Source organism: Pongo pygmaeus, chromosome 6, assembly GCF_028885625.2.
Source record: "Pongo pygmaeus isolate AG05252 chromosome 6, NHGRI_mPonPyg2-v2.0_pri, whole genome shotgun sequence".
NCBI lineage: Eukaryota > Metazoa > Chordata > Mammalia > Primates > Hominidae > Pongo > Pongo pygmaeus.
The window spans coordinates 138917085-138936077 of record NC_072379.2 but is presented as its reverse complement, the minus strand read 5'-3'; the positions used below and the strand labels follow the sequence as shown (position 1 = coordinate 138936077).

Below are 18993 nucleotides of genomic sequence, written 5' to 3'. Positions count from 1 at the left end.
AGCTGGGAGTAGGAGCACGCACCACCAGGCTCAGCTAATTTTTGATATATATATATATTTTTTGTAGAGACAGGGGTCTCACTATGTTGCCCAAGCTGGTATTGAACTCCCTGCCTCAAGTGATCCTCCCACCTTGGCCTCCCAAAGTGCTGGGATCGCAGATGTGAACCACTGCGCCAGCCGCTTTAATCTTTAAACTGGGGGAAAATATCTCATTGGTGTTAGAATTGCCTGAAATAGCACCAAGAGCACCAAGAACAGAGTGCGTGTTCAATGAATGCTAATTCTTCTTCTTATTCTTTCTTTCTTTTTCTTTTTCTTTTTTTTTTTTTTTGAGACAGAGTCTCACTCTGTTACCCAGGCTGGAGCACAGTGGTGCATTCTCAGGGAACTGCAACCTCTGCCTTCTGGGTTCAAGGAATTCTCCTGCCTCAGCCTCCCGAGTAGCTGGAATTACATGCGTGCACCAGCATGCCCGGCTAATTTTTGTATTTTTAGTAGAGACTGGGTTTCACCATGTTGACCAGGCTGATCTTGAACTCCTGGGCCCAAATGATCCACCTGAACTCTGCCTCCCAAAGTGCTGGGATTACAGATGTGAGCCACCGTGCCTGGCCTCTTATTATTTCTATCATAATTATTATCAATATTATTTGATATTGAAGACTTGACCCCACAGGATCACTGCTTGAGAAAAACATGTTAGAAATGAGATGTTTCTGCAGCAGGCCTTAACACAGCCAACACAGACCCCACAGAGGAACAGCTGGCCACAAGCCACAGACTGAGCACTGGGAGGTGGACAATACCCCTGACATCGTTCAAGTGACCCACAGTGAATCAAGCCCAGAAACAACACCACTGAATGGTCTGTGTGTTATGGAACTTGAGATCCTTTCATCAGATGCTTCTAGGAGACTTTTAATTTATCCAATATTTTTGGTTAACAGGGCCTATTTCTTTATAGAACTAGGTCAGATTTATTTAACACATAAAAATTATTATGAATAATTATGGAGCTCCATAAATGTTTACTGTTACGATGGTTGTGGTGGTGGTGATAACTATCATTAGCATCTTTCAGGTCTACAAATCTTTAATTTGCAGCTGGACTGCGGAATCATCAAATGAGATTTTCAGAGAAAGGGGAAAGGATAGAGGTGGTGGTGGGGGGAGAGACTCTGCACCCTACCCCACCCCGCCTCTGGCAGCCAGAAGCATTTCCTCTTAATTCTGAGACAAGGTGTGGGCCTGTGATGGAACATCCCTAGGCTTCAGTTGCCTTGTCTGTAACATGGAGAAATAGCCCCTCACCCTCTGATATGGTTTGGCTGTGTCCCCACCCAAACTCATCTTGAATTTTAACTCCCACAATTCCCTTGTGTTGTGGGAGGAAACTGGTGGGCGGTAATTGAATCATGGGGGCGAGTCTTTCCCGTGCTGTTCTCGTGATAGTGAGTAAGTCTCATGAGATCTGATGATTTTAAAAAAGGGAGTTTCCCTGCACAAGCTGTCTCTTTGCCTGCCGCCATCCATGTAAGATGTGACTTGCTCCTCTTTGCCTTCCACCATGATTGTCAGGCCTCCCCAGCCATGTGGAACTGTAAGTCCGTGAAACCTCTTTCTTTTGTAAATTGCCCAGTCTCGGATGTGTCTTTATCAGCAGCGTGAAAACGGACTAACACACCCTCCTAGAGTGGATGCATAGACCAGATGACCTCTTGGGTTTGGGTCTGGTATGATTCTGAGATGATTTCAAACAGGCTTGTCTGCTGAATGTTATCAGAGCAGTCATCTCGTGGGGCTTGCCAGGGATTTGGGTTTTGTTTGTTTGTTTGTTTTTGGCTCTCTGGTTGGGCTGGATCTGACCACAGCATGATCACAGAAAACCCACAACTTCCTGATAATCTGATGAGGGACTCTTCTAAAAAGCAAACAGCAGCTCCAGTAAGGATGAAGAGGTTTATAAAGTCAGTCCTGCCATTGATAATGCAACCCAATGTCACATGCACATTTGCATCTGTGCCTCATGGGATTCTGGCAACCGTTCTTCCTCCTGGCTGCATTTTAGAATCCGCTGGGGCTTTTAAGAAGCCCAGGCCTCACTCCAGACCCACTAAATCGAATCTCCAGGGGCGGAACCCAGTCAGCTACAGTTTGTAAAAGTTCTTGAGGACATGGAAATACCCCTGGCTGCTCTTGGGCCTTGATTGGCATGTGGCCTTTGGTCTGACTGGTGGCATGCATAGGAGAAGGCATATACGGGAGTTTAAGCTGTTTTAGAGTCTTTTGCTGTCTGAAGTCAGATTCTACCTACAGGAAGGCTGGTGACTATTTTATAACCCTGAGTTGATTCCCCATTCAAACCAAGGACTGGCTTGCTTCAGTCAGAGAATCTGGGAATTTGGTGAGGGTGGCCGATCCGGTCTCCTTCCAGCTGGGAGTGCAGGGAGCGCCTCCCTGATCTTATGATCTCAGGATGCAGGGCTGTCCCCCGGCTCCCAACCACTTCCCAGGGACTTTTCTCAATGGAGATGAATATGTCACTGGGCAGCAGTGAAGAGCTGGCTGGTGACAGCATCAAGCCTGGCCCCTGACAGAGGCCCCGGAGTGGGAGGAGAGTGACTCCTCTGTGCAGAGGTAGCTCTGGCAGTGAGCAGAGGGGAGGCCGGGGGCAATCAGGCTGCATGCCAATGTCTCGGGTGCATGTTGAATGTTCCCTTACAAGGAACATGATGAAAATGAACTACAAGGAAATGCAATTCGTGGAAAATCCCAGAGGGATGGAACCCAAAGAGAAAGCCTGGAATGGCTGAAAAACTTTCTAGAGGAAGGAGATAAGATCATTTACAAATGGAAGTGAGAAAGGCACCAAGCAGGGTGCCTGCTGTGGCAGAAAGCAACCCTGGGTGACGTCTCTTTTTCAGGAATGTTCTTCCCTATGTGGGTTAAGCTTCAGGGAGGTAGGGGTGTCAGGGGAGAAGCTGCCCATGCACTCTTCATCTTGTGCCCCATGGGCCACGAAGAAAGATAATTCACAAACTCAGAGGATGGACCGTGAAAAGGACACGGCAAGAGGGAGAAAAAGCTCCAACAAACCCAGGACCTTCGAGGGAAACTTATTATCCTCAGGGCTCAGAGCCTGGATGACAGGTCACCGATGATGCCTGCAAAGGTGACCAATGAAGATGCGGGCACTGTGGCGAGGACAGGGCTGCTCTGTCCTCCTGGATGACTGGCATTTTCTCAGTGCTGTGAAGGTGCAGTGCAGACACAGCTTCAAGCCTCCCTCCCCAGCAGGCAGCCCTGATATCCCCTTTATAGAAATGCCAGAGCCACCATTGATCCAATTGGTCAGGCAAGAATAGCAGAGCACTGAGGAATGGCATCAGAACCATGGAATCATGGAATATTAGAGACAAGGTTGAAAAGAACACAGACTAAGGAGTCGGGAAATGTGAGTGCCAATCCGACCTAGACCCCGTCCTAGGGTATTACCTTATGTTCTCAAGTTATTTAGCATGGTTAGTCTTTTGTGTCAATTTGGCTAGGCTATAGTGTGCAGTTATTTAATCAAACATGAATCCCAGGGTTGCTGGGAAGGTCTTCTGTAGATATGGTAAACACTTAAAATCAGCTGACTTTGAGGAGATTACCCTCAATAATATGGGTGTGCCTCATCCAATCAGTTGAAGGCTGTAAGAGCAAAAACTGAGGTTTTCTGGCGAAGAAAGAATTCTGTGTCTAGACTGTTGCATTGACTCCTGCCTGGGTGTCCAAACTGCCAGCCTGCCTTGCAGACTTCACACTTGCCAAACTCCATAAATTACATGAGCCAATTCAGGAAAATGAATGTCTTTCTGTCTCTGTCCTATGAGTTCGGTTCCTCTGGAGATCCCTGACTAATCCAGCCTTTCTTTCCCCACTGATGAAATGGGGATGGTGATGACTCCCACTTCATACAGCCATTGTGAGGATCAAGTTAACTTTTGTTTAGTTTAGGATCTGGTACAGAAACATTCATTTATCATCATCATCATTAAGAACAGTGGAGAAGAGGTCTAGTCCAATCTTTTTCTTTTACAGATAAGGAAACTGAGTCACAGAGAGGCGAATGAGAGTAGCTATATGTACGTAATGCTGGCGCTGTTCAAACATTGCACGTGTATTCTTAACTCATTTAATCTTGGTGACAACCTTATGAGCTACACAATGTTACTATCCCCATTTTACAGACAGAAAAACTAAGGAAGGGATTATGTGAGTGATCCACATCACGTTGCCAGTGGGTGTCAGCTCAGGGGCCCCGTGTGCTCTCATGGCGGGGGTGATGCCAGTACCGAGGTCTCGGGGTTCCCTGCCAGGATCTTTCCACCTTCTCGCTTGGTGGGAGGCATGTGCTCTTTGGTCAGAGAGAAGTCCAGGTTGGCCCAGTGTGAGGGGAACCATCCCTCAGCACAAGCTTCTTTGCTCTGGTGCCAGCTGAGTGTCCCAGAGAGAGGCAGTGCCTGCCTCTGGTGAGGGGTGAGAACTGCCTTAAGAAGTGGGACTGCAAAAACAGTGACTGACTGGGGGCCGGGATATCTAGCTATGCCATTTTCATGAAAAAGTTGGTTCATTTTAAGGAACCACCCTCCCTCTGGACCTCCCTCCTTCTCAGCCACTTGAACCAGTTACTCATTCAGTTGAAGTTCTTGCCTATAGCTAGGGAGGTGAGGAGTTTATCCCCTTCCTTCCAGTCTTAAATTACTAATTAAAATGTCTTGGAGACTAAGCCCATTGCAAAAAGAGCCTGGGTGGCTTTCTAAAGCTTCTTGTTCATAACCAGAGGGAAGTTGATTCTCTTCTCATCTTTATAATAAGGATTCTTTTGCAGGATATCTGTTTTATGCTCCCTACAGCTCTGGCCCCTGTTTGGTCCCAGCAGGGGGAGGCCAGTGGAGTTTAATTACATTCCTCCTATAGGGAACATTCAAGGAATGAGGCTTTGAAAAACAGCTTGTGCGACCAAAAGAAAAAAAATCAAATTAAGTGAGTGAGAAACAGGAATTGCCTTTTGTGTCCTAGCGACCCAATCTAAATATTTAAATTTTAAAGACAGATTTCTAAATGCTTAACTTTATAAACCTTCCGCATTGCAATTCACAGGGGAGTCACACCTCCCTTGTGATCTGGAATATTCATATGCCTGGACTAACAGAGTCTGGTAGCTGATATTTTCACACATGCCATATTCAGTTATAAAATATAACCTAAAAAAAAAAAAAAGAAAGCTCACCAAACAAAACATAATGCTGTCCACAGTCCTGGAGCAAAACAGACTTCCCAGAAAACCTAGGGTTAAAGGAGTGTCTGGGCCATAAGCTCACATTTTGGAAAGGCCCCTTATTGTAGACTGATTTTCCAATTTTCCTTCCTCTCTCGGCTCTGAGATGCCCAGCGATTGGCTATTAGTGGAGTGTGGAAGTAGCCCCCAGGCAGAAGCTATTAATTTGCTGATTTAGTAGGTGCTCAAATACCATGAGCTGACAGAGGAAGCGGACCATAGCAGCGGTAGGGGACATAGGTAGTAAGTTTCTTGTTGTCAGCAGGATTCAAGCCCAGCCTCATGATCTTTCAGATATCTGTCCTGGATGGGAAGCTGCCCTAGATGTCCCCAGAGGTCTCCTCGGAGGCCAAGAGCTGAGGCTCCCTCCTTTTCTTAGCATGATATCTTCTGGGCAATTGCACTGCAATTGTAGGACTATAGGGACTCCAAGTGTTGCCTTCAACCTGCCTCCATCTCCCCCCGCAGTGCCTTCTCTCCTGACTCCACTGACTCCTTTCTCGCTGGGTGCAGTAACTCACAGGCTTTATCTGCTGTGCCTCCCTGCTTGTCCCCCCTCAAATCTGTGCTTGGAGTTAGTCTCCAGTTAGAAAAGAAAGAGTGAAATAACTTCTCTCAACACCTATTTCTCACGTGCCAGGCACTGTGCTCGGCCCTGGGACCTACCAAGGTACCCAGCGGATGAGGCTTCCTAGTCATGGCGTTTACATCCTAGCTGGGACTTGAAGATATTCCCCTCCCAAAATTAGTGGTGTGTTAATAACGGATCATGTGTCAAAACAAAGCCAGGGCCTCCCAATGGAAAATGGTTAAGCCTAGTGATGAAAAGATTTTTTGGGGACAAGAAGTCTTTAAATTCCCACCAGATGATACCATTTTGGAGCTTCCACTCCACTGGTATGAAAGTGACTTTGGTCAACAGAGTCTGGGGAAGTTAAAAAAAAAGTATGTTTGTTCTTTTATTTCAAGAGCTAATTGTTGGGAATAAAACCCATTGTTTTGATGTTTTAAGAGCCCATAATGTGTGCAATAGTTAAATAAATGAGCCATTCAGTTGCGAATCTAGCTCCATGCCAAGCGGGTGCACAGAAGGTTGAGCTTCACCTGTGGAGCTGACTTTCCCAAGTTTATTTTTCATTCTTGCTTTTCTGGATGGATGTGAACCAACCCCACAAGCTTATTTGCTTAGCAAAGCTTGGTTCCTCTAGAGGCCCAGCTATTGAATATGAAAGATTTGCTACATGAAAGACACCACATACATGCTGATTGGTGTGACCCATTCCTGGGAGAGACTTCTCTTTGCAGGTGCCCCTCCGTCTGCTCTGCAGGGACTCAGGGGGAGGGGGACTTGGGGCATTAATTGCTAAAAATTCAAAGTGCTGGAGTGTTGCACTTGATGAAGCCAGGCAGCCCAGAAAAAACACCTGCAAGTCGGTCCTGCTCTCCACCCTACCTCCCCCGTGCCACCATGTCACCATGCCACCCCCATTGCAGGCATGTGGGTCTTGGCTGCTGCGTGCACTTACAGGCTTCTGGGATGACCAGGGGCTCCCAGGGGGCAGTGGGTCAGGAGGTGGAGCAGGAGCAGGGAAGATTCTGGGCCTCTCTGGACCTGGGAGTAGAGTCAGAACAAGAATAAGGGAAGAAAGAGAGGAAGGAGACCAAATAGTGCTGTGAACAATGAAGAGAGGAAAGAGGAAAGAAAACAGAGAAATGGGGTGGGATGAGAGGGAGAGGGCGGAGAGGGCGGGCAGGGAGAGGCGCAGCAGGTCTCTAAGCTCCTGGCTGCCACTGCTGAGGCTCCTGGGAGCAGCTCCCAGGCAGAGCGGGTCAGTTTCCCTACGGGTTACTGTGGGCATGGGCTTTGAGTATCTCCAGGGAATGTGGAGGAGTCCGGAGTCCTGAGTAGTGGCAGAGGAAGGTCTTGGCACCCATTTGCAGCCCAGATGACCTCTGGGAGGCACAGCCTGCCTTCCCGCAGGTGTCCCCAGGACAGGAACGGGCAGATGGCCCAGATCTCTAAGATAAGTTTGTATGCATAACAATGAAATGGATAGTTAAGATCCGAGGCCCTGCCACCTGATCCAGATCGATTGGTCACCCTGCTTTGGGAACTTGTGAGTTGTCCACTGATGGGGCACAGAAGTCCCTAGTATCCTGTGTCCTGGGAGTTGGTGTGTTGGTAGCAGTGACCACAAATCTTAACTTCCAAGATAGGGTTTCAGGTACACACCCAGAGAGGCCCCTCTTCACGGGCTGGGAAGAGGGGCCTCTCTGATATTAGTGGTCGGGATGCGACTTTTCCTCCCTTTGCCTGATATTAGTGCCCTGATATTAGTGGTCGGGATGCTACTTCCCAGGGCCAGATGCTTCCAGAAAGAAGGACAGGAGGTGGGTACCTTGGATACATTTCCAAGGCCCCCTGCTGAAGCTCCTATTCCTCTAGTGAAAATAGCACAGATTCTGTTCTAGGCCACCAAAGAAATGGCATCAGAGACATTCTCTTTGGCTATAGTTGTTTGGCATGGCCTCCCACCTGGCACCCGAAGCTACTGTCTACAACCAAGGGGCGTAGGGGAGTAGGGAAGCTAAGGGGCCGGGTGGAGCTCCCTGCTTAAAAGGATTGGCCTGATGGGTCCCGTTGGATGTGATAGGTCACCAGTCCACACACATGTCCTGACAGAAAGCTCAGGTTGCCATCTTCATCTGCTTTGAAAATGACTTTAAATAAACTCAAAAGCTCCCCCTAACCTCCCGCCATGGAAACAATTATTGAAGGAAATAGATGATTTTAGGCTTTATTTAGGATTAATATACTTCTAAAATGTATTAGGATTGGCTCATTCCTGCATCACTTCATCTCCCACTCAATAAAGTGAATGCCTTCATGATTATGGAATAATCCGGAAACCATTGAGATTTATTAGCAAAAGGTAAACCACTGCAGAACATGAGCACGTTAAATGTCATGAGGAATACATACTTGCCACATCCAGCACACGTGAGAGAGACACAGTACGTATGGTTCAGAACCTGGCTCCTTGTACATAGTGTGGGCTGTGGACCGGCTGTATCAGCATCACCTGGGAGCTGGTTAGAAATGCAGACCCTTGGCCAGGCACGGTGGCTCACGCCTGTAATCCCAGCACTTTGGGAGGCCCAGGTGGGCAGATCACCTGAGGTCAGGAGTTCGAGACCAGCCTGGCCAACATGTTGAAACCCTGTATTTACTAAAAATACAAAAATTAGCTGGGCATGGTGGCGTGAGCCTGTAATCCCAGCTACTCGGGAGGCTGAGGCAGGAGAATCACTTAATCCTGGAGATGGAGGCTGCAGTGAGCCAAGATCGTGCCACTGCACTCCAGCCTAGGGGAGAGTGAGATTCTGTCTCAAAAATAAAAAATAATAATAAAAAATAAAAATATAATAATCACAAAAAAGAAATGCAGACCCTCAGGCTCGTCCCAGACCTGCTGAATCAAAATCTTCAGACTTAACGACTCCCAGGTGATTCCCATGTACCTTAAACTTTGTGACGCCCTAACCAAGGGCCGGTGCCGCAGCCCGTTGCCACTTTTCTCACGCTGCAGTGTCACTGTTCTTTGTTTTAGATTTCAACATTAGGGCTGTAAGGCGTTCTCTGTTTTGCCTCTTCCCTCGTCCCTGTGGCTTTGTGCTCTGTTGTCCTGTTGTGCTGTTATGGGGTCTGTCAGAAGGCAGAGACTCAGCAGCACCTCTGACCGCTGTGTGGCTGGGGGACTGAATTGATGGGGAACTCCTGAACTTACTCCTTTCCAACTGTGGGTAGCCCGACCCCAGCAGACCTGGGCAAAGGGGAGGAAACCTTCCCCATGGGGAAAAACCCATTTCCAGTTTTTTACTTGTTCTCAAAGTCAACCATGCCCTACTCCCTGGGTGAGATCCACATGGGAAGACATTTTTTTTTTCCATAGTGAGGATAAATTTGTGTTAAGCTATTCACTTTTTTTCCTGCTCAACCCTTCCTCTGTGACAAAGGATGTGTATTCATGAAAAAGCTAGTTGAGGGTAAAATGGCTTTTTTTTTTTTTTTTTGTAAGCACATAATGTGCTTTTTTTTCTTGGAGATCCTCTGACTGCTTCAAGGAACAAATCCTCAACGTTGCTCACACAGCAGCATGAGCTAATAAGCTGAAATAACCAGCACAGAATGTTCTTTTATCCTTAAGAGAAAAAGAAAGAGTAAGTTGTATTTTAATTAGATATTTATAATGGTTACAAAGCAGCTCTTCAAGAGAAGTTTTAAGAATTTGGCCTTCCTTCTAAGGCATAACTGTGTTCAAATTATCCTAAAGAGAGGCTGTATATCAATCCAATCCAGTTTGTGATAAATTTACAACTGGGTTCTGCACAGCAGATTTATAACAACAATTAAGCAGAAGGAAAATGGGTCATAAATTTTGGCTGGCACAGTCCGGCACCAAAGAGAAGAAAAGAGAATGGTTTAGCCAGATCAAAAGTCAATAATTTCAACATAGAACACTAAAGCTAGAGAAGACACAATTTATATGAAAAGAAGTTGGTTTTTTTCCTTTCTCATCCTTTTCAAAATTACATGAGAACACAATGAAGCATCCATATAACAAAGGTCTCATTAAATAGATGGTGTGGTTTTTTCAGCTTTACGAGTGGTACAAATGGTACAAACCTTTTCCCACCCATCCACTATTGAATTTACTGAACGTACTACCTCCTTTTCCATAGACCAAGGCAACGTGGGAAAAGAGAGACTTCTCCAAGAGATTGGGGGACTTGAGAAAGAAGATTTTACACTGAATTTTGATGGTGGGACAAGAGGAGGGGAGGCCAGATAAAATTCCCAAACAAGACGATTTGGAAGAAAACGCATGTGGCCCAGAAAGAATCAGTCTGGGGGCATGAATTAAAAAGTGGATTGAAGCTGAGCACGGTGGCTCACGCCTGTAATTCCAGCACTTTGGGAGGCTGAAGTGGGCGGATCACTTGAGGCCAGGAGTTCAAGACCAGACTGACCAACATGGAAAAATCTCATCTCTGCTAAAAATACAAACATTAGCCAGGCATGGTGGCACGTGCCTGTAATTCCAGCTACTCAGGAGGCTGAGGCAGGAGAATCACTTGAACCTGGGAAGTGGAGGTTGCAATGAGCCAAGATTGCGCCACTGCACTCCAGCCTGGGCGACAGAGCAAGACTCTGTCTCAAAAACAAAACAAAACAAAACAAAGCAAAAACAAACAAAAAAGTGGATAGTAACTGTTTTGGAAGCTGGAACCAAAATCTGTACCCTGAAAGGAGAACTGCAATCAAGGCTGTATGAGATGAGAGATGGGATGTTGCCCGACAGGATATGCGGAGGCAAATCCCCGATAGTGAGGGAGACCTTTGAGTATCTTTATATGCGCCAGGGGTTTAGAACTGCTAACAGCAGAGAATCTGAATTATTGACTTTCATGCCTGACATTTTCACTTCTCAAATGGTGAAGGATGCAATAAGGCAAAACTGCTGAGCTGGACCGACTGGTCCTGCAGAAATCACAGAAAACTTGGGATGATTTGCAAGAAATAGGCAAGAGCAGGCTGTTCCAGGCACTGCCGTACTTATACCTTCTAATTTGGCAAGCTGGATTTTAAAAGTTCAGAGGGAAGGTGAACATGATCACATAACAGGAAAATTGAGAAGTGGGAGCTTCTAATCTGGGGGCCACGGATTCTATGTACAGGGGTGGGCAAACACACTGTTTCCTGGCTACCCAGAAGCCATTTACCCCACTTTTAGTAAGAGCGATTTGGGGATCCACCTCTCCTCCACTCGAGAGCTCAGTGGTTTGGGTAAGGCCTCACCTAGACACCAACTCCAGGGATGGGGCACATGACCCAAGTCTAAGCCAATCAGGGGATCGTATTCCTCTGGGGTCCAGAGATTGGTTGAGAGGCAGGTGCATGACCCTCTCGAGGTCACTGGGATGCCAGGAGGCTTTTGCTGAGACTTCCAGGAAAGAGACTCTTGCTTCTTCCCGTTGAACTTGAACCTACTCTCTCCTACCCCCGTCCTCAGCCTATAAAGACATTAGAGGGATTTTAAGAAAATTTAGAGCAAGGAGTCATTGGCCTAGGGAAGAGGGTCCTCCCTACTCCCAAGCCAAGGAAGAGGGTCTTCAGCAGAGCCACTCATAGAGGTGGGCCATTCTCCTTGGCCATCTGCTTATGCAGCATAATTGCTGATGTGCCCTGTCTGCCTATTTGAGCAAAGGAAAAGTACTTGGAGAGACATGACAGGGTGGAGGGAGGAAGGGGAGGGCAGAAGGTGGCCACTGTGGGTGTGGCCCAGTTGTGTGTTTCCCATAGGCTGGGCGGACACTGGGGAAAGCATGGAAGCTGGAGCCATTTAGCTGGTATCCTGCTCAAGATTCCCCACCAAGCAGCCTTGGGGCAGGAGCTGGTAGTAGGAGCTGGAGCCTGTCTCCCTGGCAGGGAATTATGCAGTGAGGACTTCAGACCTGGGAGCCATCCGAATACGTCTTGCATCTACCCCACGTCAGAGGCCCCCCGGGGAAGGCACTGAGGGCAGTTTCAGGTAGGCAGGATTTGGGGATCGGTTCACAGGCTCCACTTCTGGAGGAGAAAGGGGCCCAGCAGGGGTAGGGGAGGGGTAGAAGGAAGGGAAAAAACACACTTCTCCTTCCCAGAGTAGCGTCCTCAGGCCACAGGTCAGCCTGAGCTAAGAGAACAGAAGAGCGCTGATTGGATTTGAGACTGAAGTTTTCATCTGGGCCAGACTGGCCTGGACTTTTTAATGCCCCCCAAAATGACCAGAAATCATCGAGATCTGTCCAAGGTATCATCACGGACAGGGAAAGGAGATTCATCAGAGCACATTTAAAGGAAAAAAATGAAACAAAAAACGCCAAATGGTTTCAAGTTGGTACCTCACTGAGTTCAGACTGTTCAAAACACTGGTTACACAGCTGTCTTGAGACCCCTAGGGGAGATCTGCCTGAGAAGGGCGCATGCCCAGAGAAACTGGAGCTGAGAAATGGGGGGAGAGAACAACTTGGACAGGGCTTGAGCCCCTGAATCAAGCCATACCTGAAGGCAGCTCTGCCCTCTGGAGTTTTCAGTTATAGGGGTCAGTAAGCTCCCTGAGACAATCTGGGCTGAGTTTTTTATCACTGTCCACAGAAGAATCTGAACTGATGCCATGCACATATCTGCTCTTTCTTGGAGGAAGGCATGTAGCTCTCATCAGATTCCCATGGTGCACTGCTATGAAAGAAATTGCTCAGGGAGAAGAAACTCTAGAGCTCAAATTAAGCAATCTCATTGACAAATACAAGGGAAGGCCATCTAATGAGGCATGGGGATGCTCTACAGGGATGTCACAGAAGAGCTAGACCAGAACACCCTCGTGCGTAGGGCTGGAGCCCCAGAGTCTGGCATTAACTGGCACTCAAGAAATATTTGTTGAATGGAAACCAGCAGGAAAATTATAACAAGTCATACTTTACATGCAAATTTTCAGGAATATTTTCAGGAAAATATCTAATGTGTGAACATCTAATCTGCATTTCCATGTCCTGACAGATGGCCCATATTAACAGAGCTCTGATTATAGTAAAAAAAAATTAAAAAAATAAAAGGAGGAAAGAAAGAAAAGAAAAAAAGAAAACCTACCAATATTCATTGAGTGGGTGCCATGTGCAAGGCTATGCAAAGCAACATTATTGTGACTACCAAATGTATGTTTTTAAAAAGACAGCTGTAGATATTCCCATTTTTCAGAGACTCCCCCCCACAACCAGCTATTACATACGGGAAGAAAATCACCTTGGGGCTTCCATGGCTTAGGAGGGCTTTGGACCCTGATTTTTTTTCTTGGAAGGGGAACCAGGGACCACCTGCATCAGAATCACTGGAAACATTTATTTAAAACGTGGGTTCCTCAGGCGGCGGAGGTTGCTATGAGCCAGGATTGCGCCACTGCACTCCAGCATGGATGATAGAGCAAGACTCCATCTCAAAAAATAATAAATAAATAAAATAAAATGCGGGTTCCTGGGTCCCAGCCCAGACTTATGGAATCGGAACCCTTGAGGTCAGGACCCTGGAAAGTGCATTCTAAGCAGTCTTCCCATATGGTTTTATGCACACTAAACTCAAAAATTTGACCTGCTGTAATCTGTTTATTTGACCAAGGGGTCCCAGTGCTTTGCAACATTCTCTACAGCCCCATATGTGGTCCTTTTTTTTTTTTTTTGAGACGGAGTTTCTTTCTTATTGCCCAGGCTGGAGGGCAATGGCACAATCTTTGCTCACTGCAACCTCCATCTCCCCGGTTCAAGTGATTCTCCTGCCTCAGCCTCCCGAGTAGCTGGGATTACAGGCATGTGCCACTACACCCAGCTAATTTTGTATTTTTAGTAGAGATGGAGTTTTACTGTGTTGGTCAGGCTGGTCTTGAACTACTGACCTCAGGTGATCCACCCGCCTCGGCCTCCCAAAGTGCTGGGATTACAGGCATGAGCCACTACTCCCGGCCTAACATGTGGTCCTCTGGGAGGAGAAGCCCTGCTCCTAGGCTGGGGGGATTGAAGGAGGCCAGGGTTTGGTAAGACAACACCCTCCTTGAGGTCATGGCCAGTTAAGGCCGTGCCAGAGGTAAAGGGTGCCTACATGAGGGCCTTTGAATGGAAACACTTGCTATGTCCTCCTGGCAGATTGACATAACTGGATGTGACTATGGTTATAGCTGGTGGGACAGACTCCTATGGCCCCGTGTCTCTCTAAATGACACCACACATTCTAGACCTGATTATCTGCTGCCTTCTACTGCAGGCCTGTGTGTGGAAGGAAGATATTGTTTCATAGACGTAACATTGCTTCTCAATTGGCGATTGAATTCCTGCAAGATGAGGATCTGACTTCTGTCTCTTAGAGCTTCTGCCCCCTCTCCTAGATTCTGCTGTGTCTACTAAACTGCTGGACACTCATTAGACGCTTCAAAGCCCTTAATTTGATGTGCTTTCTGGTTTACTGAGACCAGAGTGCTGGGCTTCCCTCTAATGCCTTCCTGGGATAGCATGCTAAGCTTCCCTTGAGAAGTCACCTTCCCAAGTTCTCAGTCATGTAACTTGAGCATGATTGACTGAGGGCTGGAGTCTGATTGGTGTAAGCCTATCAGAGACCCCATTCCCCTTGCTTCAAGAGTTGGTTCAAGAATGGGCAGCAGGCCAGGCGTGGTGGCTCACGCCTGTAATCCCAGCACTTTGGGAGGCCGAGGCAGGCGGATCACCTGAGGTTGGGAGTTCGAGACCAGCCTGACCAACATGGTGAAACCCCGTCTCTACTAAAAATACAAAATTAGCCGGTTGTGGTGGTGCATGTCTATAATGCCAGTGACTCGGGAGGCTGAGGCAGGAGAATTGCTTGAACTCGGGAGGTAGGGGTTGCAGTGAGCCGGGATTGTGCCAATGCACTCCAGCCTCGGCAACAAGAGTGAAACTTCATCTCAAAAAAAAAAAAAAAAAGAATGGGCAGCGACCTAAACATTCCTGTCAGAGTGACCCTCATGACTCTGTCTGGGAATTTTAGGCCACAGACCCTCTCTCCTCCATTGGTTACAAGCAAGGAAGTGTGGAGTCCCAGACACTCTTGACAGGCTTCTTGGGGCTTTGAGAGGAGAGCATGACGGAGGATGGGGCCAATATAAGAGAGCACAGCCAAGAACTGGCGAGAGAGAAACAGACCTGTGCACCAGTTTGAGACCTAGACAAAGATTTGCCTGGAGCCACATCTATTCCTGAGCTGCTCAATTAAATGTACTCAGAAATACACATTTATGAGTCTTTTTGTTTGTTTACTTTTTGTTTTTGTTTTGCTTAAATCAGTTGGGTTGGGGTTCTGTTATCTGCAACTAAATGTATCCTAATAGATTGCCTTGCTTCCAGCTCCTTTTACTTCTTTTGCACTAATGAGCCCCAGTCACTGTTGGTCCCTCCCTCTCCCCTTCCCTCAATTTAAGAACAAATACACAAACCACTACGTATAAAACAGAATAAGATGGGTGGCAGGGTTATTTGGATTCATGGCTTGTTGAGATTCCCTGCCCAAAGAATATTGATTAATGGATCAATGTCAGTCTGGAGGGAAGTCCTGTCCTGTTCAACATTTTAATCAATGACTTGGATGAAATAGGAGACATGCTTAGTAAGTCTCAGATGACACGAGGCTGGAGGAATTGCTAATATAACAGATGGCAGAATCAAGATTCAAAATTATTTTGACTGACTTGAACAGTAATAAGGATAAATATAAACTCTTGCGTCTAGGCTCAATAAATCAATTGTGTAAGCTGGGTTTGGAAAGGCCCAGCTTGGCAGTTGTCATAACTACTTAGAACTTGAAGTTGACCATAAGCTCATGTTGAGCCTAAAGTTAAGACAATTAATTAGTAACACAGTGAATGCAGTTTTCAAATATTTAAAAACTGCTGTGAAGAAGAGACACTGACTCCTTTACTTCCCCAGTAGAATAAAGAAGTAGAATTTCCCGGGAAGTGGTTTTCAGTTCATTGTATGAAACATTTTTTTAATGGTTCCAGTAACAGAACAGACCACCTTTCAAAATGGTGAATGTAATAGCCATCATATCAGAATGTAATAGAAAGGATTCCATTGTGGTGGTCTTCCTTTTAAAGCACAGATTTTAGAAATGAATCTCTTTAACAACTCATGGGTCAAAGTTATACACACACAAGCATCCAGAGGAAAAAAATGAGGTGATAAAGTAGCCTTGCTCAGCACCCCCGTTATATCTGCTACAAACAATCGAGAGGGGCCTCATCTAGAAGAAAATGCCCAGAAGCTGGCCTGGGCGCTGACGGGCCCCATCTTCCCTTATACCATTTGTGAGCCTCCTCCTCAGCTTCCAGTCTTCAGTCCAGCTTCAGCTTGGCCTGTCCTTTTGTCCACTCCTGCCTTCTAGCTTGGCGTTCTGTTCTGGCTCACACCTGCCTCCCTCCGTGTGAAAGCTCCAAGTCAGATATTGGGAAGCCATGACTCCTTCCCCATCCCTGCCCTTTGGGCCTGACTCCTTCCTGGGCTTCCACAGCTTCCTGGAGCCAGGCCTGGCTTCATGGACTACCCCAGACAGTGAAGGTGCACACACAATTTATCTGTTTGTTGTGGTTATTGTTCTCAACATTTCATTTCACTTCCTAACCCGGAGAGCAGGAGAAGCCGAACAATGACCCTATTTCATCTTATAAGCTTAGAATGTGATATTAGCAAGTTATTAAAAATAAGTTTCACTCCCACAAACACCAAATCAATTGTCCTATGGATATCCCATGGGTAACTGGACCCAACTTGTACTCACGTGTTTCTCCTTAAAAAGGTCCACCTCTCTCAGAAGCTTCTCTTGGCAGTCAGGGTTGGTGGCCAGTAGGTAGGTGGCAAAAGAAAGTGTGTTGGTGACGATTTCATAGCCAGCGATGAGGAAGATGAAGGCCTGGCCCACAATCTCATCCACAGTCAAAGGCCTGGCCATGGGTCTGGGCTGGTGTTGCCGGGGAGGGTTCGGCTTGCACCCAGTAGAGGAGAAAACGTCTCTGACGATGTCAAAGTCTTGCACGCCCATGGGACTTGCAGAATGTCGGGCATCCAGGACCATTTGGAGGAAGTCTCTCCGCCTCTAAGGAACAAAAGGAGAAAAATGCACATTTTGACCTTACAGTCATGAAGAGTGAGGCTTCTTGGAGAACAAAGGAGGGAGATACGTGGGCATAGCTTTTGAAGGGCTCAGTAGCAACAAGGTTCCTCATTGTTGGGTTATCTGGGACGGTGAGAACCTGGAAGCCACCTGAATGTCCCTTAGTATAGCACTGGTCAGGCAGGTTCTGGGGCAGTGAAGAGCAGCCTGGGCTGCTGCCCTGAGCAAGGCAGAGGCCATTCTATCTGGGCTGATTTGAAAGTCATTGAGCCACTTTGTTAAGTAAAAACAAAGCAGGTCATGGAACAGTATGCACTGTGGCTCTTGTTTCTGCAAAAACAGCAAATGTACTAAATATATCATCACCTATATCTGTCTACACATAGACAATTTTAGCAACGTCCACACCCAACAGTTCATAATGAGCTGGAGGAGGTGGGAAAACCAGGAGGGGGGCTTTTATTTTTTACTTTATACATTTTTGTACTGTTGGTTGGTGGTTGGTTTTCCAACAATAAAACAATGGAAACATCACATAGTTTAAAACCAAGCATGTGCTGTATTGCTCACTTCTGTGCGGCTTAGGGCTTAGATGAGCAGCCACCAGTTTTTCTCACACAGTAGAAAGTTAACAGACGTGAGGGCAAGGGGGAGGGGACTAGTTTGGCGGTGCCTGTCTTCAGAGTCTCTGGGCTTTGCCTTCTTCAACCCCTAGCCTTCATATCAGATCTTCACATCGGTTCCCTCTATTTCTTAGTAATCCCCTGCCTCCATTTAAGAAGTTAGAGCTTTCTTTCCATTTCCCCCTACCTTCTTTATCAGTCATTTGCATATTCTTTATATTTTCACTATTGCTAATTGTAACAATAGCAGTGTTTCTATATCGCCTCTGTGTTGACAGAGCTTATTCCTAGAACATCCTTTCTTTGAAATGCTCTTTAATGTCATGAAGGACAACCAACACATTTCCATTTTCTGAAGTTTATGGGACTAAAATGGCAAAAGGAGAGTATCAGAATCACCAACAGAAAAATATTAGAATTTCATGCAAAGTACTCTGCTAGCTGCAGCATTTTCTCAGTTCACTGGCTTCTGAATTTTGATTGCATTAATAATCTATGCCACACACATGAGCGTCTGATTTCATCTTTTTTTTTTTTTTTTTTTTTTGAGATGGAGTCTTGCTCTGTCACCCAGGCTGGAGTACAATGGTGTGGTCTTGGCTCACTGCAACCTCTGCCTCCCAGGTTCAAGTGATCTTCCTGCCTCAGCCTCCTGAGTAGCTGGTACTATAGGTGTGTGCCACCACACCTGGCTAATTTTTGTATTTTTAGTAGAGGCGGGGTTTCACCATGTTGGTCAGGCTGGTCTCGAACTCCTGTCTTTAGGTGATCCGCCTGCCTCGGCCTCCTGATTATTCCGTCTTTTAAGATTGTTGTCGTTTCATGTGTGGTTGCTTTTCCTCCTCCATAAGATGATAAGGAACTCCAGGGCAGTACCCCACCCTCAACCCCTGACACCAAGCCTAGTTTTGTGCTGAGCACATGTTAGATGTGCAGTCCATGACTCAACAGATAAAAATGTAATGCAGTGCGTGCATTTGGAGGATGGGTACGCTGAATTTGATGACAAGTGCATGCTCTTTAGAGCGGGAGTCTTGGATGCTGACACCTTTGCAGCTCTACTGTGCCCTAGCCTTGTGACTTTGGAAAGTGCCTACTGGGATCCTAGCAGTGCTCAAGGTTAAGACTACAGGTGCCACAGACCTTGAGTCTAAGGAAGCAAGGCCTCAGCTTCCCATCAGCCTGCTGGGTTGTAATAGCTGAGAAAATGGTGAAGGGTCGGAGGTAGTTGGTGACTTCATTCCACCCTGGCCCTGCTCGTTCTGATTTTCAAACAGCATCCTCAAGGGCTGGCTTTCCCCAGCTTCCTTCCTGCTGCT

At 46.7% G+C, this 18993-nt stretch overlaps 1 protein-coding gene across 2 annotated transcripts in view; it reads right to left on the bottom strand.

Annotated features, from left to right (window-relative positions):
- TBXAS1 (thromboxane A synthase 1) overlaps positions 1 to 18993 on the bottom strand; it is a 190096-nt gene that overhangs the window by 41949 nt on the left and 129154 nt on the right. For both annotated transcript variants that reach the window (XM_054493971.2, XM_054493972.2), the window contains one exon: positions 16719 to 17033. In XM_054493971.2, coding sequence (XP_054349946.1) covers positions 16719 to 17033 — 315 coding nt within the window. The remainder of the gene's footprint in view (positions 1 to 16718; positions 17034 to 18993) is intronic.